Raw genomic sequence first — 27600 nt, forward strand, 5'->3', positions numbered from 1 at the left:
GAGAGATAAACTAAAAAGAAAAATCCAGAAATCGCAGGGCATGATTTTTTTAACAATTTATTTGTATGATAGAGCTGCAAATAAGTATTTGAACGTATTTGAAAGTATTTGTGCATCATCTAGAATTCTGACCCTGAAAGACCTGTTAGTCTGCCCATTAGAAGTCCACCTGCAGATGTACCTGTTAAAGGCCGTAAGCTGCATAAAGACACCTCTCCACCCCATACAATCAGTCAGACTTTAACTTGTAACATGGTGAAGATCAAAGAGCTGTCCAAAGACACCAGAAAAAAATTGTACACCTCCACAAGGCTGGAAAGGGCTACGGAGCAATTGCCAAGCAGCTTGGTGAAAAAAGGTCCACTGTTGGAGCAATCATTAGAAAATGGAAGAAGCTAAACATGGCAGGAAATCTCAATCGGAGTGGAGTGCCATGCACGATATCACCCCGTGGGGTCTCAATGATTCTAATAAATGTAAGGAATCAGTCCGAACTAGACGACAGGAGTTGGTCAATGGCCGGAAAAGATCTGGGACTATCGTTTCCAAGGTAACTGTGATACAGTAGAATCGTGGGGGAAGGTTTTGTGGTCAGATGAGACCGAAATAGAACTTTTTGTTCATAATCAAACGTGTTTGGAGGAATAAGTATGAAGAGTACAATCCGAAGAACACCATTCCTACTCTGAAGCATGGTTGTGGTAGCATCATGCTTTGGGGGTATTTTTCTGCACATGGGACAGGACGAGTGCACTGCATTAAAGAGAGGATGACTGGGGCCATGTATTGTGAGATTTTGGGGAACAACCTCCTTCCCTGAGTCAGAGCATTGAAGATGGGTCGTGGTTGGGTCTTTCAATATGACAACGACCCCAAGCACACAGCCAGGAAAACCAAGGAGTGGCTCCGTAAGAAGCATATCAAGGTTCTAGCATGGCCCAGCCAGTCTCCAGACCTGAACCCAATCCCAAGTTTTTCTGAACAAACGACACAATTCTTTTTCGGTCGAAAGACATTAACTGAGTTTATGTGGTTAAAAATTGAAAAAAATATTTTGAAGTGGTTACCAAATTATGCTATTTAGTTTTTTTTATTTTGGGTTGTTTTGTATGATAAGACATAGTTCCGGCGATTCTTTTGGGGGTTCTGAGGTGATTAAAACAAGGACCTGAACATGACTCGTTTTATTTCTATTATTATTTTCAAAAGGAATATGAAATTTAAATTTAAATTAAAATGGCCTATATATTTTTTTTCTTCTTCAATTAGTTAATTTTAGTATTCTTTATTTTGTTTTTTTTTAATGACCCAATTCATTTTTTCTCCATTTGAACTTCATTTTGTGCTTGGTTAGAATAAAAAGGCCAACGTTTTTCCTTTTATTTTAAACTAACAAGTACTTTGTTAGTTTAAAACCATTCCATTGTAGATTTTGCTTTATGTTTAGGGCGTTGTCCTGCTGACAGGTGAACCTACACCCCATTCTCAGGTCAGATTTTCTGTCAGAATAGCTCTAAATTTTCAGAATAGCCCTTCATCCTCCCATCAACTTTAACGATCTTCACAGTCCCTGCTTAAAAAAAGCAACCCTAAAGCATGATGCTACCACCACCATGTTTGACAGTGAGAATGGTGTTTTCAGGGTGACGTGCAGTGTTACTTTTATGCCAAACCGAACGCTTTGCATTTAGCCAGTAAAGTTAAATTTTGGTCTGAGAGCAGATTGTTCCACCTGATTAGTCTGCTCCATGTTTAGAGTCGGTCAGGTCATGGTAGGTTTGCAGTGGTTTTATGCTCTCACCATTTTGATCTCATTGCATTTAGGTCGACATTGGATCTTCAGAAGTCACCAAGAAATTTTTGAAGTCAGCATGCTAGACCGAGAGACCACCTACTTTTCAGTTTTTTCGTTGTAAATATAAAATGTGGAAATAATTTGGTTTCACTTTACGATTGTGTCACACATGTTGTTGATTCTAAGAAAATATTTTCTGTTTTTTTTAGCTTTGAGAAAAATAAGAAAGCCTGAAATGTGTCGATATGACAAAAAGTGATCGGGAGCACAGTACTTTCGCTAGGCACTGTAATCCAAATTAATATTATTGGTAAAGTTGTTGACTTACATTTGAAGATTCTGTTTTGGTTGTCTCGGCCAGCACCCGATCCGTCGCAGCCGTCTTCATCATCGCAGTCGCCGCTGAAACCTCCTTCCGAGTCTCCGCTTCCCGTTTCGATTTGGTCCAACGTTCCCAGTTTAGGAATCGATTTTCCTTGCAGCAACTAAGTCATAGAAACCGAGTGATTCTTGTTAGGACCTGGTTGATTCTCTGTTTGGAGCAATGTCATGTCAGGATCTACACCCCACCAAGAAAACCGAATGGAAGACTACAAATTTATAAATTAGGCACAGTGTTTTTACACCTTTTACATGGCCAGATTCAAGCACTTTTTTAAGGACTTTCAAATCCAATTTTCCAATTTCTCCAGTTCCATAACAGACTCATACACATTTCATAGTGCCCTATTCAGGTGTCGCATGCACCTGTCCTCTTGGGCGTGACCAGTGTTCCCTCTAAGCTGCGCGCGTACTCTCACAAGAAAATCTAGCCAGCGCACAAAAATGAGGGCTCAAAATTACTAATTAAGAAGCGACTTAAGTCAAAGTTACAGTGCATGAAGGTAAAAATATACGGGTTCCCCTGACGTTGTGTCATAAATGCGGTATTTTGAAGTCGAGTCGAAGTAGAAAGAAGTTGAGTAAAGTTAGTACAGTTTGTCGAGAACCGGCTTCTTCGGCTCGGCTCACAAAAGGAACCGGCTCTTTCGGGTCCTAAACGGCTCTTCAGGTTGTTTTTGCTTCTTTAATCCCAACATGACCAAATATTATGTAAAATTGTGCACAAAATGACTTAAAGGAAGGGGGGAATAGAACTTAAGAGAAAAAAATACCAAAATGAAAAAGTAGTGAAAAGCTGAGATAGAAAGAAACAAAAGGAAGAGAAAAAAGAAGGAAAAATTTAGAAAAAAAAACGGAAAAAAAGAAAAGAAAGAAATGAAGAAAAAAAAGCAAATAAAGAAAAAAAAGAAAAAAGTAACAGCTCGGAAAAAATAAACACAATGAGATTTGTTTTAAAGGATTTTTTTTTTAAAAGTGGAAAAAAACACGTAAAAAAGAAGAAAAAGTTTGTGCATTCAAATAATTTCCAATTATATCATGTGAATCTTGTTGCCAACATCGTACTTCCACTAAAAATGAGATTGAATACAGTTCTGTATCTTACAACCGACTAAATAAGCCCCCCAAAATGTTAATATTATGCGACAAAATACATCAGGAAATAAATGGATATAAAATAAATGGATATCTTGAGAAATAATTGATTAATTATCTTGCCACACTTGGGATTATAGTTGCTCACTGTTGTTTCAAGCATTGCTCACCGACTTTGTGTGAACGCTCAGACCCGTGGAAAATTAGAGGGAACATTGGGCGTGACCCATAGGAGGTGATGACGCTTCATAGGACATTGCTATACAGAACTATAATCAGCTGCCGTTAAACACGAAGGAAGAAAATGCAATGGCAAAGCGAAGCATCCAGAGAGCAGTGTCAGAGTCCTTTTCAAGCAGACTTGTTTTGAAACACGGCAACAATTTTGATCATTTACAAACACTTCACCCAAACTTCAATCACTTTTCAATCCTTGAAAACACATTAATTAAAAGCCTTTTCATGGATTTGAAAACCCCGTCCATTTGGGTGCGACGGAAGTGGGTGATGACGCTTCACATGACAATGTCGTACAAACTAATGTCGGCTGCTGTTAATAACCAGAGAGGAAGAAATGCAATCGCAAAGCGAAGCCACAAGAGCATGCACGTTGACGTCATTTCTAAGCACCCTTGTTTGATTTTTCTTCATTTAATGTGTTGTCTATTGAGTAAACATGGCAACAATTTCAAGCATTTACAAGCACTTTAGCCCAAATTCCTGCCCTTTTCAAACCTTGAAAACACAACATGAAAATCCAAGCACCCATACAAACCCTGTCAGCGAGATAAAATGCTTTTTCCACATCAACAACAGTTGAGTGCAAAAAAATTGTCTGTATCTTGGCACAGAAACGGTGGTGACAGGCTCAACTCCATCAGAGGAAACAATTTGGCAGCTATGACAATGCAAAGACTAACAGCTGCACTGGAAGATGGCGAAGACGGTGTCAACCATTTACCGCAGCTAGCATAATTTTTTCATTGTTTTTCTCCGTTTAAGGAGAGAACCCATCTACCCCGACGACAGCGCTGTTGAGATGATCATTTGAGGCTAACAAGCCACCGCTTTCTTTGCTAAATTTTAACCAATGTAGCTTCGAATCATGCTTTTTTTTTTCTTTTTTTTTTTCTGTTCCGGCACTAAGGAACATAGCAGGCTGCTCTTCTCCACAAAGCATGCGATCTAAATACAAAACACTGCGGTGATGTCTGTAAACATTTATGATGCCCTTCCCGAGAAATTAGTTTTTGCCGCTATTATTCATGTAAAACATAACAGGAGCAAAACTGGAAGTTTGATTGTAACACAAAATTTTAACCTTTTTACCCACAAATCATGTGCTCAACTTATACATCCGAATTGAACCGATGTGGAAGTTATCTATCAAAAAGGCTACAGTGTCACAGACCAGAACGGACACAGGACTCAATTGCATGCGTTTCTCGGATTTTATTGAAAGGGAGTGAGAGTAAGGCTTGCTTGATTGCTTGATCCGAAGACTGGCGGAGAGCGGGATCGAGCAAGGCGGGGGTGACACTTCCGTGTCGGAAGAAGGCAGGCGGGAATGGCACATCGTTTGACCAGGGCTTCGAGATCAGAGGCGATGTCGAGTTCGTAATAGTAGTCGTAGGCAGACGGCAGGCAAAACAGGCGTAGTCAGGTTCGGAAACAGGTCGAAAAACGGGAATCAGGCAGGAAACACGTTTTAACAGGGATGAAGTCGGACGGGAACGCTCACTGAGTGAAACAGAACAGCTCGCAACGATCTGACAAAGTTTGAACTGAAGTCGGGGGCTTAAGAAGGATGTGGCCACCAATCAGCTTGTCCGGGCTGTTGGCGCCAATCAAGCTGCCACAGGTGTTCCAAATGGGGCAATTATGACATACACTTCTCTTACTGTATCATCGGCGACAATGTCAGGTCGCTAAAGTTTCCTTTAATCCTCAAGGAACAATAACAAACGAATGCATTTTGCTACATTAACGCAGAAACCATCACTGACAACAACACACAAAAAAGTCAGTGTTGCAATCTGGCACTATTCTCCACAATGGTTTCCCTGATACTGTCGTATACAAATAATGGGCTTAAATTTTATGCAACACAGTCGTCTTTCGTGGTTTTTTTCGGCACAGTATTAAATATGTGCTCATCTTTGTAATCGCCATCTTGAATGGTCACATGATCCAAAAACAAACAATGTAAAAGACTCAGAGCAGAACTAAAAACAAGGCAGCTGCAAACAATGTCTGATGTCAGAGGCACGGCACCATTCTGCAGCCAAAGACATGGATGCCAAATTCTCCCACACAGTTTGCGCCGGCCTCAAAATATGGTGCAATTTGTTAAAAAGACAAAATTAAGCTTTGTTCTTAAATTCGAGCATGTGGCTTTTCATCAGGTGTGCTCTGTAGTCTGGAATTAATGGTACAGAGGCTCCCCTCCTCTCGACTTACGAAAAACGGTAGATACGAACATTTTTTTGGGGATGTCGAAAAATATCTGGACATTGCTCTAAGTTAGATTCCGTATTGTGTGCACCTTTTTCCGAGTACAGGACATTACTGTAGTGCTTCTTTCCACCGCTACTGGCGTGTGGCGCTGTGAGAGGTCACCCAGCATCCACCCCGAAGAAGAAATCCGCTTCCTCTTCTTAGTTTGTGTGCAAACATTCTATACTGTATCTCCAGCGCGCTAAGAACGTTGACATTTATATTGTTTAATATCTCGTGCATCCTTTCAATATGGTCGGTTAAAAGTGTTGTTCTTTTTTCTACATTTAAAAATGTATGATTATTCTTTATGTAGTTGGTGATAGGAATGAGTGGAAATGTGTTGTGGAGGGATAGTGGGATGTTTGGACGCGTTCTAATGGATTGGCAGGGCGCCTGTATTAATGCGGCAGGGATAAACCAGTGAAAGCTGTCGGGCTCTACTGTTGAACAGAAGAATGTGTTGTGTCACCCTGTCCCGAGTCACATGGCCGCTTTCTTGTGTCCCGTTTCATCTGGAGGGACCAAACCATGACCAACTTGGGTGCCGAGGTGCTTAACTTGTTTGGGTGTTTGGGCATTTGGGCTGGCCATGGTCCAAAACATTTTTTTGTGTGTTGTTTTTTTGCTACTTTTCCCCTTTTTTAAAATTGTCTCTGTTTTTGTATGTGTTTGTCTTGCTGCCGGTCACCCTGCTTAAGGGATATGACAAGGGTAGATTGATAGATTCTTTTTGTATTCTTTTTAATTTCCCAGAATATTGAAAACACGTGACATAAACCATTTGGAGCAGAACTGATAATGGCACAGGTGAAAATTAAGTCAGGTTTGCGGGGGCAAGGTGCAGTTGGCGCTCTGCAGCCAAACAGGTCAACACCAAGTTCCTCAAGCAATTGGCGCAGAGCGTGCAAGTGCAAAATGTAAAAAACGGAGGCAAAATGAGTTTAGTTTTTTGTTTTTTTGTTGTTTTTTTTTGTCCCTGTTTGCCCTGCAACTGGCTGTCAACCAGTTCAGGCTGTCCCCTGCCCACTGCCCAGAGATAGCTAGGATTGGCTCCAGCAACCCTACTGAGGATAAGTGCTGCAGATAATGGATGGATGGATGGATGGATGGATGGATGGATGGATGGATGGATGGATGGATGGATGGATGGATGGATGGATGGATGGATGGATGGATGCATGGACGGATGGATGCATGGATGCATGGACGGATGGATGTGTAAGCCTGCAACCTGGTACAGCTTTTACCAAGACAAAATTGAGTTTCCTTCTTAAATTTCAGCATGCGGCTTATAATCAGGTATGCTCTATAGTCCACAATTTACAGTATATTCAATACACTTTGATGGAAGTAACTTTATAGAATTTGACTGTTGCAAATAATTCATTTTTTTTTTTAAATAATTTGTTTTTTTTAAATGCAGTTTTATATCCACCAGTCGAAAAGTAATCCCTACATAGAAAAACATCCCGGAAATGCGCGTGCACGATATACATGGGCAGCACCTCGGACCACATCACCGCCATCTGTAAACAGCAGGGAGGCAGAGGTGAAGGGGCCCCAGGGGGCCACAAAATGACCATATTTGCCTGTCAGAGGTGAAAAGCGTCAGGATGATCCTGGGACACACCCCATCATTTTGCATTTTCTTCAGCTCGGCAGGGGGCTGACAGGGTGTTTATTAGGACGGCGCGGGGGGCGGGGACACCAAAAGTCTCACAATATGGCCGTGCGAGTGCAAATTAAAAAAAAAACTTTGAAGGAAATGCTGCTCAAACTTTTTTTCATAACATTTTGTCATTGAATATATTTTGTACAAGTCACATCTTGAAAAATAAATACATTATGAAAAAGTATATATTTATGTTATACATATAAAATAATATTTATTATAAATTGAAAGAATATATGATTTAATATGTATATTTATTGATATTTAATTTATTATCTAAAAAATAAATTAAGATTTAACACATTATGAATAACTTTCTAACTGAAAGGAATAGCAAAATAGCCAATTAGTGTCCATTTTAGTTCATGTTGAATATTAGCTGACCTATTCTAATATATTTTTCAAATTATATCATAGGAAAAAGGAAAATATAATCCTTAAATGAGCAAGAATGTCATATCATTTACGTTATTTTAAATCTCATTTTACAATATTTACTAAATTTTTGACCTATTTTTTATCCTTCAAATAACATAATCGATTTAATTTTGTAACGAAAAAGCGCGATGCGCGCTTGTTTTTCGTCTACTCTGCCCTTTCCTCTCTCTACTTTTCCCGCGACCTTGACGAGCGACCTCTACTTCGCCCGAACCCCGACGCAAAACCGTGGTCGAAGAAGAATCAGAAAACGGGGACAGAGACTCAAAACTGTTGACCAATTCATCAACCGACCCGAATGTCATCATCTCCCACATCGTCAACGTTCTTTTATCCCCCAGCCGAATTATTTTCACACCGTCCAGCCGCGGATGGGAAAGCGTTTTCCGTCATGGCGTCTCTCAATCATCATCAGGACCGGGCGGCCTCTGAATTATTCACCAGTCATTGATGTGCTGGTTGACCAGCAGTTTTCCTTCTGAATTATTCATTCCTCGCCCTCTTGCGCAAGATTAACAGCCGGAATGCTTTCGCTCTTTATTTGTCGCAGGTCACAAAGTGAACATTCCTGACGGACTTGAGAGTGTGGGACCTCTACAGGCCGTATGTAGAAATAAATGGATCAATAAGTACCTACAATTTATGTCGTATACAGTCCCTTGCAGAAGTATCGGTCCCCCAAGAACCTATTGTCATAATTCAGGCTTCAAATTTATGGATGAAAACATCCCAAAGATTTTCTAAGAATCAACAACATGGGAGACACAAAACCAAATGTATTCAACATTTTATAGTGTGCTAACAAATATAGAATTGAAAAGTATACGTTGCAAAAATGCTCGCCCCCTTTAAGTTAATATATTGTACAACCTTCTCAAGTCTAAGTTTTGCACATTCTTCCTTACAAAACAGCTCAACTTCCTTAGAGGGACAATGTCTTATATGTAGCGCCTCCTCCAGGTACAAAATATCTTCGTTCAGTACATGTGAAAATACATGAACTATCATACTAGACTTCATTTTTATAAATATTAATTGGTTATTGATTCCAAACCTAGTAGACACTACAATGTTTGTCTGACATCTTGCTGCTATGCTGTGCTCATTTGCAGGGTTGGGTAGGGTTACTTTAACTGGATTACTTTCAATTACTTTTGGATTACTCCAATATCAAATATGCTAATAAAAGACAAAAGAAACTAAATATGAATAAAATGATGACTCACAACACGTGGTAAGCTTTCTCTCCTGGCTTTGATCTCTTTGATCTCCGGCAAAACTAACATAAAATGCAACAGAAACAAAATGAAAATAAATCCAAACAGCTTGCCAACATCATTTTTTGCCGTTCCATTCCGTTACTCCCCAAGCCTGCACAAAATTTAGTAATTTTTTTCATATTTAGTTTCCTTTGTCTTTTATTATCATATTTGGTATTAGAGTAATCCAAAAGTAATTGAAAGTAATCCAGTTAAAGTAACCCTATCCAACCCTGCATATTACACAATGTACCTTTGATAGTTCATGGTTATGGTTTGTGCACATCATTTTTCAGATATTTTCAAAAATGCTCTGTAGGATTCAGATGGACCTTAAATTGGCTATTCTAATATTTTTATATTGTTAGTTTTAAACCATTTCATTGTAGCTCTTTGTTTATGTTCGTTATCCGGTTGGAAGGTGAACCTGTACTCTATTCTCAGGTCTCTTGCAAACTTCAACAGATTTTCTGCTTGAATCATCTCCCTCTATCTTCCCATCAACTCTTAATAATTGTACCAGTCCCCCCTGAAGAAAAGCAACCCCAGTACCTGATACGACCACCACCACGTTTGACAGTGGGGATGGTGTTTTCAGGGTAATATACAGTGATGATCTGCATTGATCTGCATTTATATAGCGCTTTTCAAGTCAATGACTTCCCAAAGCGCTTTACAATGTGCTCCACATTTCCCAATAGCGGCCTTGTATTGCAGCCATGTAAGACGCTAACCTGCTTGTTGGGGGTGTTAGGGGTTCAGTGTCTTACCCAAGGACACTTCGACATGTAACACGAACGAGCAGGGATTCGAACTGGGATCCCTTGATCCCAAGACGAGCGCTCTACCTCCTGAGCTACTGCCGCCCCAGTGTTAGTCTTATGCCAAATCTAACGCTTTGCATTCAAGCCAAAAAGTTCAATTTTGGTCTCATCTGACCGGAACACCTTGGGCCAGGTGGTATTTGCATCTCCCATGTTGCATTGCGGGTCTTTTTATGGTATTCTTTGACAAAGGGCTTTCTTCTTCCCACTCTTCCGAAAGAACATCCAATGTGATCATGGGCCTCTTTGTTGCTTCTTGGTTTTCTCATTGTTTGGCCTAAAAGTTAACTCTAGAGGGATGGCCAGGTCTTGCTAGTTTCACAGTGGTTTTACGCTCTCTCCATTTTGATAGTATTGCTCACACGGTGTTCCAGGAAATGTGTAAATGTTGCAGAATCTTATCCCGTTCCTGCTTAAAATTTTCCACAACCTTATCCCATACCTGCCTGGCGTGTTATTTTGGTCTTTAATTTGTCTGTTCTCCAGTGTCTCCTTTCACAGGCCTCTGAGACCATCACAGAGCAGGTGCATTTGAACTGAGTCTTAATGACACACAAGTGCACTCCGTTTGTCATTGTTAGTCTTTTAAGTGACATTCGATCTTTCAGAAGTCATCAGGGAACTGGAGTTGTCAGATGGCTGAGCAGAGAGGACAGGGTGTCAATATTTTTGCAACACCTACTTTTCCGTTAATTCATTGTATATATAATATAAATGTTGAAATATTTTGGTTTTCACGATTGTGTCTCACATGTTGTTGACTTTTCTTAAAGCTGAAACCTGAAATGTGGCAATATAAAACTCCACTGCCGGTCAATGCTCTGATCAGCGGGATGAAGCTCTACAGTGAAAAAAACGGAGACCGGATGATGAAGGTGTTGTGTTCGAGTCAGAACAGGAGGCTTCTACTGGTAACCGCGGTAAGTGTACCTGTATCTGAATCAGAAAAACAGCCTGTGGAGAGGGATGGGCGCTACTAGGCTGTGCTTACCTAAGACACACCACAGGAAGTGGTGCCCTGACCACCCTGGCCAATGAGGGATCCGTTAAATGTACATTGGGAATTTTATTTCGGTATCTACTTGTCATTTATTCGGATTATTTCATGACTTTTGCCATGAACTTTGTCATGTAATTTGTTGTGTATTTATTTTATTTTGTTGTTTATTTTGTGATGTATTTTTTCCTGTTTTTTTCTTGAATTTTGTTCCTGTATTTATTTAATTTGAACATTTTTTTGTCAAAAAATACGTCACCTACGTATTTTATCATGAATTTTGTCCCTTTTTTTGTTTTTTATTTATTTCAGTATTGATTATATTGTCACGTATTTTGTTTTGTGTTTTGTTGTGTATTTATTAGATTTTGTAACCAATTTTGTTGTTTATTTTGTCATGTGTTTTTTTCTGTTTTCGTTGCCTTATTTTCTCCTGTTTTCTGACATTTTTTTTTTTGCATGGGTATTTAATTTTGTCATTTTTTTGTCATAAAGTTGGTCATGAATTTTGTGGTGTATCATCTTGTTTATTCATTACGGTATTTATTTTATTTTGACACTTTTCTGACGTTTATTTTTCTGTGAATTTTGGTGTTTATTTATTTCAGCGCTCATTTGATTTTGTAGGTAGGTACAGTGGAACCTCGGTTCTCGACCATAATCCGTTCCAGAACCCTGTTCGAGAACCGATTTGTTCAATCACCGAAATCATTTTTCCCATTAAAAATAATGTAAATCGTTTTAATCCGTTCCAAAACCCTGAATGTTTACCATGAATGTTTAACGTAAACATTAAGCTAATCCAGGCTAATCGTACGTTCGCGTTATCGTAATCTTCCGTATGAAAGATTACACTAACATGAACGTGTAAAAATTAAAAAATCAGGTCGTTTACAAGTCATTTAGCACCACAAGTGGCTAGCGCTTCATTGGAAAGGGGGCTCCGTTCCAACACCCTGAATTTTGGGCTCAGTTCCAACACCCTGAATGTTTACCTCGAATCATAAAGCTAACCCAGGCTAATCGTACGGTCGAACGTGTAAAAAAAAAAAGATAAAGAAAAGAATTATGAATAGGATTTCTTACCTTTGTGGTGGTCAGCAGACGGCGCATGCTGTATTCCCTAGCAAGATCGGAAACTCGCACACCTCTTTCATATTTAGCTATTATGTCTTTCTTAAAGGCAATAGTTGTACAAACAACTTTTCTTTTTTCACCTGTCCTGCTTGCACCGACCTTCTTCAGAGGCATAGTTAGGGGCTAGTTATTAAAAGCGAAAGCAAAAAGAGGCAAGTGCGCACGTGATAACAGTTGGTCACGAGGGGTGGGGGCGATCTACACGATCTACACCCGTACGCCGCTCAGCATCGCACTCTAGCGTACGCACTCAGGCATTACCGGCGTTCGAACTCCGATTTTTTGACCCAACAGTGAAGCAAGAATTTCTGGACATTTTTGGTCGAACTCCGATTTGTTCGAACTGAGAGGCGTTCGAAAACCGAGATTCCACTGTATTTATCTATGTATATGAATGCTTCCCTACTTACGAACGAGACGATCGTTCGTAGGTTGAACTTGTTTCTTCAGTGCTGTATTTTGTATGGAATGTATGTTTAAGGTTTATATAAGTATGTTTAAGGCTTGTATAAGTACCTATATTGTTTTGTACTAAAAAATAAACATTTAATCAAATAATATGCTCCATAAAGTTAAATAAAGTTAAGTTAAACTTACTTTTGGAAGATGAGCTTCAAGAGTTAGGCGACTTACTCCTCGGTTGTAGAAAGTGACCAAAAAAAAGCGATCGAACCATTTTCTCAACCGCATCAAGCTTTGTTATTCCACTTTAATTTCAAATGAAATGGCTTTACACTAACCATATTGAATGGATGCACGAGATATTAAACATTAAAAATGTCAAAGTTTTTAGCACGCTGGAGATACAGTGTAGAATGTTTACACATGAACAAGGAAGAGGAAGCGGATTTCTTCTTCGGGTTGGATGCTGGGTGACCTCCCACAGCGCCACCATACACCGGTAGCGGCGGAAAGAGGCACTACAGTACTGTCCTGTACTCGGAAAAATGTGCACACAATACAAAATCTAACTTACAGCAATGTCCAGAGAGTTTTCGACATCCCGAAAAAAATGTATCCGCCGTTTTTCGTAACTCAAATGTTAGTTAATAGGGGAGCGTCGTATACCTATTACTACAAATGGCAGGATCAGTACTCCATAAAGCTCAGGATGGAAAAAGTTTGAGAGATTTGGAGGTGCGCTCAATAGGTAGTTTCTTGTTTTTTTGTTTGTTTTTTTATTAGCTTGGTTTGACTTTTCCTTGGAGGGATTCATTAAGTGTGGTCTGCATGTGAATTAAGAGTCTTTGGAAGTTGTGTGTATGCTTCTGAATTGAATTGTCATTGGCCTTGATTCGGGCAACCAGCTCAGCCTGCGGGCAAAAAACGTAAAAACGAAAATCTCCGCTTCGGAATAAGACAAATGACTTTTATTGTGCTTGAGGAACCCTCATCACCAACAACCTTGGGTATGGGTGGCTGCTAATTCCAAGTACTTTTAGAGTCATACATTTTCTGATGAATATTTATTTTATTATATATACAAATATATCATTATTATAATGTATCCCTATATACAAAATTGTTGAATTTTGTCTCAAAATATACAGTGCCTTTCCCAGAATAAAAGTGTCAGTTAACATCAAACCATCTCGGCTATTTCCCAACATTCAAATAGCTGGCAACATTTTTCTGTACTTACTTTTTGTTAAGTATTTTATTTTCAAAATAAAAGTGTTTTAAAACCATTGGATGAAATTGTCTATTTATAAACAAATAAGTAATAAAACATATTTTTGTCATGAGGCTCTCCTTATGACACTCTCTCTGACTGTGACATTCACTGTGACTCTGACTTTCAAACAGAGTAACTCTCTCGCTAAGTCTCTATTGTTCTGTGACTCCGACACTATGTCAGAATCTCTTGTTATTGCTCTCTCTAGTCACGATTCTATCTCCTCATGAATCTCTGACTTTTTCTATGACTCTTTCGCTCTATGACTGTAAGACTATGACAGACTCTCCTGCTATGGCTCTCTCTAGCCACGATTCTCAGACTATCCTCAAGACTCTCTGACTATCTCTATGGCTGTCTGTGACACTCTGTGACTTTTGACATTATATATGACACTCTCACTATGTCGCTCTCGTTCTATCACTTTCACATAATGACAGACTCTCTAGCTATGGCTCTCTACAGCCACAGTTCTCTCTCAATGTGACTCAGACTCTTCTTCTGACTCACTATCTCTAATACTCATTGTGTACGAAACGCGCTGTGACTGACTTTCTCTATAACTCTTTCACTATGACTCTCTGTCTTTGACACTCTCTCGTTTTGTCTGTCGTTCTATGACTTTCACACTACGACGGACTATTTTTCTATGGCTCTCTCTAGTCACGATTATATTTCCTTATGACTCCCGGACTTTTTCTCTGACTCTTTCGCTATGTCACTTTTGTTCTATGACTCTAAGACTGTGTCAGACTCTTCTGCTATGGCTATCTCTAGCCATGATTCTCAGACTCCCCTTAAGACTCTCTGACTATCTCTATGGCTGTCTGTGAAACTCTATGTGACTTTTGACTTTCTGTATGGCTCTCTGCTATGTCTCTCTCATTCTATGACTTTCACATTATGATAGACTCTCTTGCTATGGCTCTCTCCAGTCACAATTCTCTCTCACTATGATTCAGACTCTCCTTCTGACTCACTGACTACCTCTAATACTCACTATGTACAAAACTTTTTGTGACTCTGACTTTCTCTGTTACTCTTTCACTATGACTCTCTGTCTTTGACACTCCCTCGTTATGTCGTTCTATGACTTTCACGCTAGGACAGACTCTTTTGCTATGGCTCTCTCTAGCCACAATTCTCTCTAACTATGACTCAGACTCTCTTTATGACTCTCTGACTATCTCTTTTACTCACTGTCTGTGACACTCTCTGTGACTCCGATTTTCTTTATAACTCTCTCAATATGTCTCTCTGATTCTATGACTCTCACACTATGACCGACTCTTTGCTATGGCTCTCTCTGGCCACGATTCTCTTTCACCATGACTCAGACTCTCCTCAAGACTATTTGACTATCTCTATGACTGTCTGTGAAACTCTCTGTGACCCTTAACTTCCTATATGAGTGTCTTGCTAAATATCTCTCATTCTATGACTTTCACACTATGACAGACTCTTGCTATGGCTCTCACTAGCTACAATTCTCTCTCGCTGTGACACAGACTTTCCTTCTGACTCACTGACTATCTCTAATACTCACTGTGTACGAAACTCTCTGTGACTCTCAATTTCTTTATAACTCTTTCACTGTGACTCTGTCTGTGACACTCTCTCACTCTATTACTTTCACACTACAGCAGACTCTCTTGCAATGGCTCTCTAGCCACAATTCTCTCTCACTATGACTTAGACTCCCCTTATGACTCCCTGAATATCCCTAGTACTCACTGTCTGTGACATTCTGCGACTCTTTCTCTATAATTCTTTTGCTAAGTCTCAGTCTATGACTTTCACACTATGACAGACTATCTTGCTATGGTTCTCTCTAGTCACAATTCTCTCTCACTATGACTGGGACTCTCCTTATGACTCTCTGACTATCTCTATTACTTACTGTCTGTAATACTCTCTGTGATTCTGATTTTCTTTATAACTCTCTCCCTGTGCCTTTCTCATACTAAGAATCTTACACTATGACCGACTCTTTTGCTAAAGCTCTCTCTAACTATGATTCTCTCACTATGACTCAGGCTCTCCTTATTACACTATGACTCTTTCTATGAATTTCTGTCCGTGACACTCACTGTGTCTATGATTTTCTCCATAACTCTCTCACTATGTCTCCCACACTGACTTTCACTCTATGACAGAATCTTGTGATGGCTCTCTCTAGCCATGATTCTCTCACGCTATGACTCTGACTCTCCTATGCCTCTCTAAGTCTCTTGATGACTGTCTGTGACCCTCTCTGTGACTTTGACTTTCTCTAAAATAATGTCACAAAGCCTCTCTCTAATATTACTTTCACACTACGACAGACTATTACTCTCCTTATAACTCTCTGACACTCTCGATTAATCTCTATATGTGACACTCTCTGTGACTCTGATTTTCTCTATGACGCCCACACTATGTCTTTCTCCATCCCTGTGACTCTTCTACATCAATACCAAGCATCAATTTGTTCTACAACTGAAGCTAACTTCACTTACAATAATGCTGCCGTATCCAGAGTGACAAAAGCCCCCCCAAAATTCTGCTTACTGGATGTTTTTTTACCTGTATGTGTTTTTCATTGGAACAATTTAAACCTAAGTTCTGACTTCAATAGTGAAACCCCGATTTGAGTTATGAGCATCACTCGTTGAGCACATGTCGAGACGAGGCTTACCTGATTGATATGCTTGAGCTTGTCTATGATTTGATGAATGGAGGAGTGGGCTCCTTTCACTCGGACCTCGGGGTTGGCCGCTTGAGCCTTGATCCCGTTTCCCACCACACGCAGAGTGTAACTGAAAAAAAACGAGAAAATGGAAATAACAACAGACACTGACAGTGTATAACCGTCATCAAAGAACCTCTTTGAGTTTTGATACAGTAGATTTCCAAGATAAGGTGTCCCAACCTTACGTTTTCAGTTTAGGTGTGGAATACAATCGTTTTTCAGCCTCTCTTTACATCATTTTCCCCACTATACGACATCAACAACAAATTCAAAGTTACGTCTCTAAGTTGCCCGTCATATAAGATTCTGGTTAGCTAATGGCATAAAGATGCAGATATGCAATTGGCTGAACTATCTCCCACAATAACTTTTATTGTCTTCATTCAGTTCAGAATCTTGAATGCTTCATAGAGTTAGCGCAATATAATATTTTATTTTCTGTACTGTATCTATTCACTATGGACCCAAGACTAGCAGTGATGCTAAATCAAGAAGCATGCTAACCATGAAAATAAAGGTTGAGATAAAAAAAAAAAAAATACGAAGAAGGCACACACATCTATTCCCTCGCTAAGGAATATGGAAACAATAATTAAGATCAGGGAGGCAATTAAAGTAAACCTCACAAATTGACGGTTAAAATTAGTTTTAATTTGAAACTGCAATGTTATCCCCCATTCTACATCCACCCACTGACTCCAATGTACCAGCTTGAATCGCGTCACACCAATACAGTTTTTTCTTAACATGTATATCATATTTATTATGTGATTTAATCATATTCACGTATATTAGATATGAGTGGTACTCAATAGTGAGTATGCTTGCATATAAGCCGTATTAAGAACTTTAAAATACAATACTAAAATCAATGGGCATGAAACGAAATGAAGACATACATAGCCACCCAATGGCCCACACGGCTATGCGATTTCTATCTGCTCTCCCTTCGCCGATCTTTTCTGTTTGTTGTATCAGCACAGTTCCAATTGTATTCAGGAGGGACCACATCTCATTTTATTCTAATATAGTGTGTTTCATTGCCTTTTTTTGAAAACTGTGACGACAGCGATTAAGTTGGGAAATGAATGCAAAATATGAGAATGGTGTACTGGTGTCTGCTTTGAAATAGTTTGATATTTTCATCCAGTGGTACGGCGGATAGGTGGTTAGCGGGCAGTCCCACAGTGCAAAGGTTCAGGGGTGAATTCCAGCTACCGCGACATCCCCATGCTAAGTTTGCATGTTCTCCCTGTGCCTTTGTGGGTTTCTGGCTTGACAGCTGGGATGGACTCCACACCCCCAGCAACCCTAATGAGGTTAAGCGGTACAGAAAATGGATGGATGGATGGATGGCTTGATCTTTATCTACACATTCAAAGTCAAATATTGTTTTGGTTGGGGGTCAGAAACCTGTGGCTCAAACGCCATATGAGGCTCTTTAGCGTTGCCCTAGTGGCTACCTAGCTTTTTTTCTCAAATATTTGTACTGTATGTGTAAAAAGATGGGGATGGGAAGTAATTGTATTATGTAATTGTAGCGCAGAAACACGAGCTGACTGAGTGGGTGTTTACTTTGGAGAAAAGGGATTTAATAAAGGGGGCATGTGTGTGGGGTGAGAAAACAAGTACTTGACCGGTGGCAAAGTTTAGGTCCAGAAAACCATAAATGACAGCTATATTTAGGCAGGTGATGAAAAACAACAACGGCAAACAGCTATCTGACAGACATCTTTTGCTGGAGGCACAGTCATTTAGAATAGAAGATACCTTTTATTATCATTGTTACAAAATGGGTTGAACATATTGTGACAACGAAATTGGACGTGGCACTCCAAGTTCACATTTTACTGAGAGAATTAAAAAAAAAAAAAAAAAAAAAGATAAAAGATAATTTACACAATATTTACTCAAGAAAGTGTGGGCACGTAGAGGCAGAAGATGATTGATGAAGATGATTTGATACCGGGTTACCGATCAGTCAGGTAATGATAAACCACTAAGTGGTTGGTCCGCAGCCACACGGTGCAGAGAGCCAAGGCTTAATTGTGGAGTTTGCATGTTCTCCCTGTGTCTGCTTAGTTTTCCTCCGGGCAATTCGGTTTCCTCCCACATTCCAAAAACATGCATGTCAGTTTTATTGTCCGGTTCAAATTGTCACTAGGTGTGAATGAGCGAGTGAGTTGTCTGTTTCTGTGTGCCCTGCAACTGGCTGGCAACCTATTCAGGGTGTCCCCTGCCCACTGCTCGAAAACAGCTGGGATGGGCTCTAGCAGCCCCGTGACCCTAGTGAGGATAAGCGGTGCAGAAAACGTATGGATAGAGGGATGATGAACTATTTAACTGAAAACAATCCCAAAGGCTTGATACTTACTAGCTAGCTGCGTCAAACCCTTTATATATGTATATACCACAGCCATATCCCCCTAGTGGGAGGTGGCTAGAGTCATTTCTGACACTTTTTGGGAGATTGATTCAGAGGAGGGGATTCCCAGCCCCCTTGCTCAACCCAACTGAGGTGTTGGGAGTCACTAGGTGACCAAACCCCCCAATTCCAACCCCTAATGCTGAACGCCAAGCAGGGAGGCAACGGGTACCAATGTTTAAGTCTTAGGTATGACTCGGCCGAGGCTTGAACCACAACTTCCCAGTCTCGGGGCGGGCGCCATACCCCCAAGGCCACCGAGCTGGTACCCTTTTTAATATTTTTTCTAAAAGAAAACAAAAAGAAGTGTTGTTTTGCTTTCGAAAATGTATACATACGTCATGACACTGAATGAATGAATGCCATATCCTTGGGGCCTACTGTATTTCAATTGCCGTAATATCCTGAGGCTAAACAAGGACTTAACGCCGTGAAAGAAGGATGATTCCCCCGCCTTGGCACGTGGACAACTGCATCCTATAGGTTTAGCGTTCCATAAGAGTCATGTTGAGCTTTACGAGTTGAATACAAACCAATTAAAAGACGACAGAGGAAACCTTCCACTTAGCATGTAGACCGTGACGCTCTGCTAGGCTACGTGAATCCGTTTTAAAAAGCCAGCGAACGCTTGATAATAAGACTCGAGTTCACCTCAAGGTCTCGGTCTTGGCGGCTGGGAGGACGCCGGCGAACGTGAGCTAAAACACGATGGAGACGTGGAGGAGAAACTGTACGAGCGGCGTCACAACAAGAGAAATGAAAACGACGGCTATGAGACGGGCGAGCGCTAACAAATGCGATCGGAAGCCAGTCGGGGTCAAAAGAAGACGGCATGAATAAATGAAAGATGGGAAGCGGGGTGTCTGATTTATTTAGGTGGGAATATGGCGGCTAGAACTCGGATCGTGTCGTTATGTCGCAGTCGTCCCGATGTATTTTTGATGTTCCTCTCCGTGTTACAAACCCGAGCTTTCAGGAGGAAGGAGTTCAATTCGGGCGTTTGGGAAATAGCCGAGATGGTTTGATGTTAACTGACACTTCTTACTTTTGAGTGCTTTCTCTTATTTAGGGGGGGGGAGTGAGGTGGAGTTTAAGCTACGTTGATCCGCTTTGTTTTTGTTAATTCATTATTGAAAAAGCCACTCAATGGTTTAGCAGTTATTTACAGAGATATGTATTATAAATCTTTCTATTATAATAGTATCGTGGCTCTCCTGAAAAAAATGAATTATTTTCCTGAAAAAAATGGAGATACATAATGTTTATACACTGGAAATATTCAAAAAATGTGAAAAATAAAGGTAAAAAGAAAGTTCTTCTTCCCAGACTTATGAAAACAAGCAGATATCATTTTTCTTGCTTTTTGATATATTTGCCTATTGGTTGCAGCAGAACCAATACAAATGAATAAAAATAACAGTTGGAAAAGAAAACAAATATATATATATATATATATATATATATATATATATATATATATATATATATATATATATATATATATATATATATATATATATATATATATATATATATATATATATATATATATATATATATATATATATATATATATATATATATATTATATCATAATTATTATTATTGTTGAATATTTTTTTTTAAACTTAAAATAGCTACAAAATTCATTTTTGGGCAGAAGAATCATATTTTTTTAATCTTTTGAAAATAAAATAATGTAAAAAAAAGAGTAATATATTAAATGAGAAAAATACAGTAAAACCAGAAGAATATTCAAAGTAAACAAAAAAGAAAAAACGAAAGCCTGAATTTTTTTAGCTTATTGTTTAAATATGTGAATAATAAATAAGCTGTCCCTTTTATGTAAAAAAAAGTGTTTTTTTTGTCCTTAAAAAATAAAATTCTAAGACAAAAATTTCATGATTAAATACAGTAATACATATTATGATAAAAAACTATAAAATAAATGAAAAAAATATTTTTTTAAATAATAAAACATTAAGAATAAATTAGAAGAATAATCCTCCGAAAATAATAAATGATAATCTCCAAAATTTGATTTTATTTTTTCACCACTCAATTATCACTCAATGATTCATCCGTTATTTAAAGAGAAATTGTTCTCGAAATAGTTCTAATCTTAAATGTATCTGTACCTTCATGTAAAAAACATTGTGGAGAGTAATGTTTTCATCCCCCTAAATAATAAAAACGAAGACGATATGATACATATTTTTAAATTAAGTAAAATAAAAACAAATTACGCAAAAAGAAAAAAAAAGAACCAAAAAATCAAATTTATGTCCAAATTTTGTGGCAGCTTTTGTTTATAATCCAATTCATTCTTTAGTTAAATGTCTTGAGCGACCAAAGGGACTTCAAAATAAAATAAAAATAAAATGTTGTGACCAGTAATAAAAGCTTTATGTCCCAGGTACCGTATTTTCTGCCCTATGAGGGGCACCTGATTATAAGGAGCAGCCCCAAAAAATAGTCTTTTGTCATATATTTCTCATCTATAAGGCGCACCGGACTATAAGGCGCTACAGTGGGAACGTCAAGAAAACAGTCAGATAGGTCAGTCAAAGTTTATTAACCCCTTAACTGTTCAGAAGGAAACACGTGTCTCAGACACGGTGTCTGTACGATGTCACCAATCACTGAAATAAGCCATGCCACATATCATTGGAAAACTTCAACTCTTGGAATTAATTTTAAAACGTACTCATCACGTAAACTTACTCGAAAACACGCAATAATGCTGCAAAAATAAAAAAATCCCTCGAAAGCATCACTGCATCAAAGGACAATGGGTGTTGCTAGGTGTCTTTTAATAATAATAATAATAATAATAATAATAATAATTTCCTTTGTATTGTCATTCTTTGTAACAATGTACACAGAACGAAATGTCGATACACCTGACCCGTTGCAGCCAACAATAGCCCCATAATTCCCGTTTACAAATAAACAGACTAATAAAATTATTTTCTCGAGGCCGTGTAGCAACCTAACTTGTGATTCACATCATTTTTGGCCAATTGCAGGCTTTGTTTTACCCTGTGTTAGCCTATAGGAGCCTGTAAATGCTAAAAAGAACCCACCTGTCAGAACCAGAACAGACAGCGGACCCAGACGCGTAATGTTTTCACACAGGCTTTATTTTACGGGAATGGAGCAGTCATGTGCTTGAACACAAAAGCCAGTGATACAGCGATCACTAGGCGGAAGAAGTGAGACAGAAGACTGGCGCGGAAAAACAGGAAGCCAGAGGCAGACGAGATTGATAACAGATACACGAGCAGACACTGGACAGACGGGATAGATACCGGATAATGGCGCAAGATACTGGACAGGACGAGACAGACGGGATAGATACCGGATACTGGAGCAAGATATCGGACAGGATGAGACAGGCAGGATCGATACCGGACACTGGAGACTAGAGCAAGATATCGGACGGGACAAGATAGACAGGATTGATACCAGATACTAGAGACTGGCGCAATATATCAGACAGTATGAGACAGGCAGGATCAATACCGGATACTGGATACTGGAGCAAGATATCAGACAGGACGAGACAGACGGGATCGATACCAGATACTGGAGTCTGCAGTCAGATATCAGACAGGACGAGACAGACGGGATCAATGCTAGATACACGAGCCGATACTGGACGGACGGGATCGATACCGGACGGGACGGGAAAGACAGGATCGATACCGGACAGAGTCAAAATGCACGTCTTGCGGGTGCAGAGGTTCGTTGACGGATTGACAAAGGGAGAGTGAGAGCACTGAGCTTAGATATCAAGGAAGCCAATTAGGCAACGAGCCGCAGCAGGCACCAAATGGGCGGGGCCAATTGAGGGCAATGGGCAACCGTGACACCGCCTCCTTTACATCCAACTAACTTAAGCCAATAGTGACCGATTCAAATGACGATTGGCACATTGGTCAGGAAATGAAATGCAATATATATATATATATATATATATATATATATATATATATATATATATATATATATATATATATATATATATATATATATATATGTGCAGAAAATATGTTTTTTTCTGTGTAGACTATTTTTGGACTTGATTAACTCAACAAAATCTCTTCAAACAAGATTAAAATCAAGCTGCTGTGTTTAATCTATATTCATTATAAAAATAAATCCATATCGGTTACAGCATTACAAAACAACAATTTCTTTCAATTACTGTTCCGTGCTGTCAAATATAAGTATTGATTATTGTTTTAATCATCGTTTGGTATTCTGTGTAGAGCGACCTCTGGTGTCTTGAAAGGCGCTTTGAAGAACAATGTATTGTTATTATCGTGATATTAACTGTCCACATCTACTGGCGAATTAAAAAGTGCTAATGCACATGCAAAAAATAATAAACTACAATTATCATGACTTGAAATCGTAACATCTTTCAAGCGTTCGTCCTTCCGCTTCTAGCCACCTCTTTAACGTATATATCCGTAATTAATCCATTCGGCGACCTGAGTGAGCTGCGACGACTCTGTAATTATGCTTTTCTGTCAGAAAACGGCAATTACTGTACCTGCCTTTCGCCTCACACAGACCATTAATTGGTGCTCCGTCTCTCGCAAAACGGCCGTGTCGGGAACATTTTTAGCCAATAGGACGCCGGGGCTTTTTGTGTAATTGGAACAAACATGGCAGGCGGTGCGTTCAGGGATCAATCAATCTTTGCCGGAGGATTTCCGAGAATCTTGTAGTCCTGTCGCCGCTGTCATTAAAGCTTCTTGAGAAAATCTGTTTTTTTCCCCGCGCAAAAACACACAGATTTGCATTATTTTTTGACAGACGTGCTGTATTTTAAAAGTATGTTCCCGGAGATTTATTCGAATCTCAAGTCATGCATTCATTGAATTGTGTGTGGACGGGCTGGAATAAACAGAATGTGAATTAATTTGCTCCTCTGTGGTTTATTTACGGTGTAACGCTTGAGTGATTCGTGGTTTTCTTCTCTCCCTAATAAGGATTGAGAAAAGTTCTCAAGCACGTTTTACGGCACAAACAAAACGAAATATCGGAATAAACAATCATCTGGATCTTGAGCCAGTATTGAAGCTGGAAGATATACAGTATTTCTACTTTTAAATGTAAATGGTTTGCATTTATATAGCGCTTTTCAAGTCAATGAAGACTTCCCAAAGCGCTTTACAATGTGCTTCACACTTCCCTATTCACACACACACACTCACACATCAATAGGGAGTCAGCCATGCAAGGCAACTACCTGCTTATTGGGGGCATTAGGGATTCAGTGTCTTGCCCAAGGACACTTTGACAGATAACACGGAGCAGGGAATCGAACCTGCGACCTCTTGATCCCAAGACAAGAGCTTTTTACCTCTTAAGCTACCTTATGATTACTGCGTAGATTAAAAGCTCGGGAAAAAATTGCGACCCCCAGGGTGAAAGTTTGAGGCCCATGCAGGAATATGAAAGTTAGGGGGACAGCGTGTATTATTTTTCAAGTAGATGTCGCTGTATTCCACCAAAAAACGAGTGCTAAAATGACAGTGAAAGAAGACAGAAAACAGTGACTCAATGTCACCAAAAGGCACCTTATTACTTTTAGAAAGAGAAATAAGAAATCAAAAGAAAGAAAAACAATGAAAAGGGAAAAAAGCAGCAACAAAAAAAGACAAAAAGGAAAAAAAATAAAGGGACAAAAAGTAAAACGCAAAAAAATATATATATAAAGATACACTAAATGTAAAAAATAGAAAAAGAACAAAATTTAGAGAAAAAAAGAAAATTGCATCTATTTTTGTTTTTGTCTTTCTTTCTTTCCTCCATTTCCCCTACTTTTCTTTTTATTCCAGTTTTCCTTTTTTGACGCTATTTCTTATTTCTTCTTCCACATTTTTATTCTTTTAAAAAAAAAATTGTCTTTCTTTCGAAAAGCTGGGTAAAAAATTCTGAAAAGGGTGCTTTTTGCTTACTTTGAGTCCCTGTAGTTTGTAGTCTTCCTTGGATTTTTGGTTGCAATACACGTTACAGCGACATCTAGTGGACAAATATAAAACACTACCCCTTTAAGAAGTCTATTGAGTGTGAGACGATGAATGGACAGGGACAGTGGCACCAATTTTATTCATTCGGCAAATAATTAAAAAATTTGTGACGTATTCTATGAATGTGTGCTAAAATAAGAAAAAAATATTCCTAAAATAATTTTTGATTTTATGGTTTACATTAAAAAATATTGTTAAGATACTTATTTACAGCTATATCACACAAATAAATCGTAATAAACAGAATTTTTTTTTTAGTTTATCTCTCTCACAGTGGACATGCACCTACCATGAAAATTTTAGACCCCTCCATGATTTCTAAGTGTGGCCCCCGCTTCTGTCACGGTTGCCATGGCGCCCAATTGGCCCCGCCCGGGTGGCACTAGCTGCAGCTTGTTGACAGATTGGCTCCCTGTCAGTATTTAAACTCTATACTGTCAGTCCCCTTTTGTCGGTCCGTCTGCAAATCTCTGTTTTTACAGGGCAAGCCCTTTATAGCCTGTCTCGTTTTTTGCTCTTGTTTGTCTCCCACTACGATCTGTTTTGATCTCGACCACGTCTGTTCTTCCGTCCCGAATAACAATCCGTTTTTGATCCCGACCACGTCTACTCTCCTCTCCTGGCTTTCGACTTTTCCGTTCCCGACAACGGCATCGCTCGCCACGGAAGTCCCACTTCCGCGTCCGAGCAACCTACTCTCCGCGACCAGCGATCTCCGGATCGTGTGTGCGCTCCTTTCCCTTCTTCCCAATAAAACTGTGAGAAACGTTACGCGAGTGGGTCCTGTTTCCGTTTTGGTCCTGACAGATATAGCAAAATAGTAGGGTGTTCAAATACTTAATTCTTCACTGTATGTCCTATGCAGGGTTGGGTAGGTTTACTTTAACTGGATTACTTTCAATTACTTTTGGATTACTCCAATACCAAATATGCTAATAAAAGACAAAAGAAACTAAATATGAATATAATTACTAAATCTTGTGCAGTCTTGGGGAGTAGTTATTTTCATTTTGTTTCTGTCCCATTTTATGTTAGTTTTGCCGGAGATCAAAGAGATCAAAGCCAGGAGAGAAAGCTTACCATGTGTTGTGAGTCATCATTTTATTCATATTTAGTTTCTTTTGTCTTTTATTAGCATATTTGGTATTGGAGTAATCCAAAAGTAATTGAAAGTAATCCAGTTAAAGTAACCCTACCCAACCCTGGTCCTATGGCTATATAGCTACAGAACTAAATTTGTGAAGGCCTTCAAAAATGAGTCAAAATGGGCCACCGACTCTTCCCATTGGAGAGAAATGTCTGGCATTAAGTGAGTTAATCCGCAGCCGATTAATCTGTGACCGATTAATCGGTCGGCCCCAACCTCAGTCTGGTAAACCGAAGTTATAACACAATCACACAGAGTACACTTAACGGCCGAGTGATATCACACACGGGAGTGCACTTGTTCTACCGTCATGCATGAAGAATTTCCGTCCCTGGCCGCTGTAAAGTATCTGGCCTGGTTCCTCCCCCTCCTCAAGTTCCGCTCTTCCGCGGAAAGTATCGCAGGTACCGCCTCGTGCTCGGCTAACCGCAAGCCCGTTTTGTTTCCCGGTCGGCCGAGCGTGAAGAAACAACTACTTCATCTTCGCGGTCTCGGAAATCTTCTGCCCATTACCTTTTGATGAGGCGTCGCTCGCAATAGGAGAAAACAAAAAGGAAGGCTCGCTTTGTTGTTTATGCTCGGATGCCTTAAAGGGACGGCAATCCCAAACTAACAATTGTTTACTCTGTCGTGTTAAAGCTGGGAGCCCGGTTTGGAAGGTCGAAATGCAAATCGACTATTACAGTGTTTTCGTGTTATCTAATTTGGAGAAAATGTGGTTTTATAAAAAAAAAAACTGATATTATTGTGGAATAAAAGTAGAAACATCTAGAAGGTGCGTAACTGACAGGAGTTTGGCTGGGTCAGGGCGACTCCAACTATTTGCTTAACTGATAAGAATTTGGCTGGGTCAGGGCAACTCCAACTATTTCTGGGAAATTGCGTAATTTCGGAGAATTGAAAAAAACAAACAACACGTCATCGCTGACCGAACACAGTATAAATGCCACTGTCGGCCGGACAACTCTGGAACACGACTGAATGTTTGGATGAAATAAACAACGCGTCCCCTCTCATTTCAACTCTCTCTGCTCTGTTGTGTATGTTTTGGGGCGGGGCCAATATACGTCCTGCTCCGAAAATATGAAGTAGACCTCCAAAAACATCAATACAATTTTTTGAGCAGTGTGCTGGTGTTGGGCCGAAAAATGCCCCCCCGGCGTCATAGTTCCCCCCTTTTGCAAACTAAAATGACTTTGTATTTCATTTTTGGGGGGAATGTAATAGAACAATAAAGCGGGAAACATTTGCACCAGAACATTCGACAAACAATTGTTGGCCTGGAGAGGGATTGTCAGAACTAGAACAGATGGTAGACCCAAACGCGTAACGTTTCACAACAATTGTTTTAATCAAGAAAGTGTTCATTGTCTCAAATAGGTTTGCATTAATTGGTTCTAAGGTGGGGGCCGTCACGTTTTTTTATTTATTTTCACTTTATATTTGGCAGCACGGCGGCGCAGTGGTTAGCGCTTGTG

The 27600-nt window shown here is 39.4% G+C and overlaps 1 protein-coding gene across 1 annotated transcript in view; it reads right to left on the bottom strand.

Annotated features, from left to right (window-relative positions):
• Window positions 1-27600, bottom strand: part of gpc5a (glypican 5a) — a 200620-nt gene that overhangs the window by 82804 nt on the left and 90216 nt on the right. The window contains exons 7-8 of the mRNA XM_088333721.1: window positions 16450-16570; window positions 2124-2280 (exon numbers count right to left, since the gene is read on the bottom strand). Of these exons, the coding sequence (XP_088189847.1) occupies window positions 2124-2280; window positions 16450-16570 (278 nt within the window). The remainder of the gene's footprint in view (window positions 1-2123; window positions 2281-16449; window positions 16571-27600) is intronic.

This window comes from Urocampus carinirostris, chromosome 4 (assembly GCF_059441175.1).
Source record: "Urocampus carinirostris isolate Australia breed hairy pipefish chromosome 4, RoL_Ucar_1.0, whole genome shotgun sequence".
NCBI classification, from domain to species: domain Eukaryota; kingdom Metazoa; phylum Chordata; class Actinopteri; order Syngnathiformes; family Syngnathidae; genus Urocampus; species Urocampus carinirostris.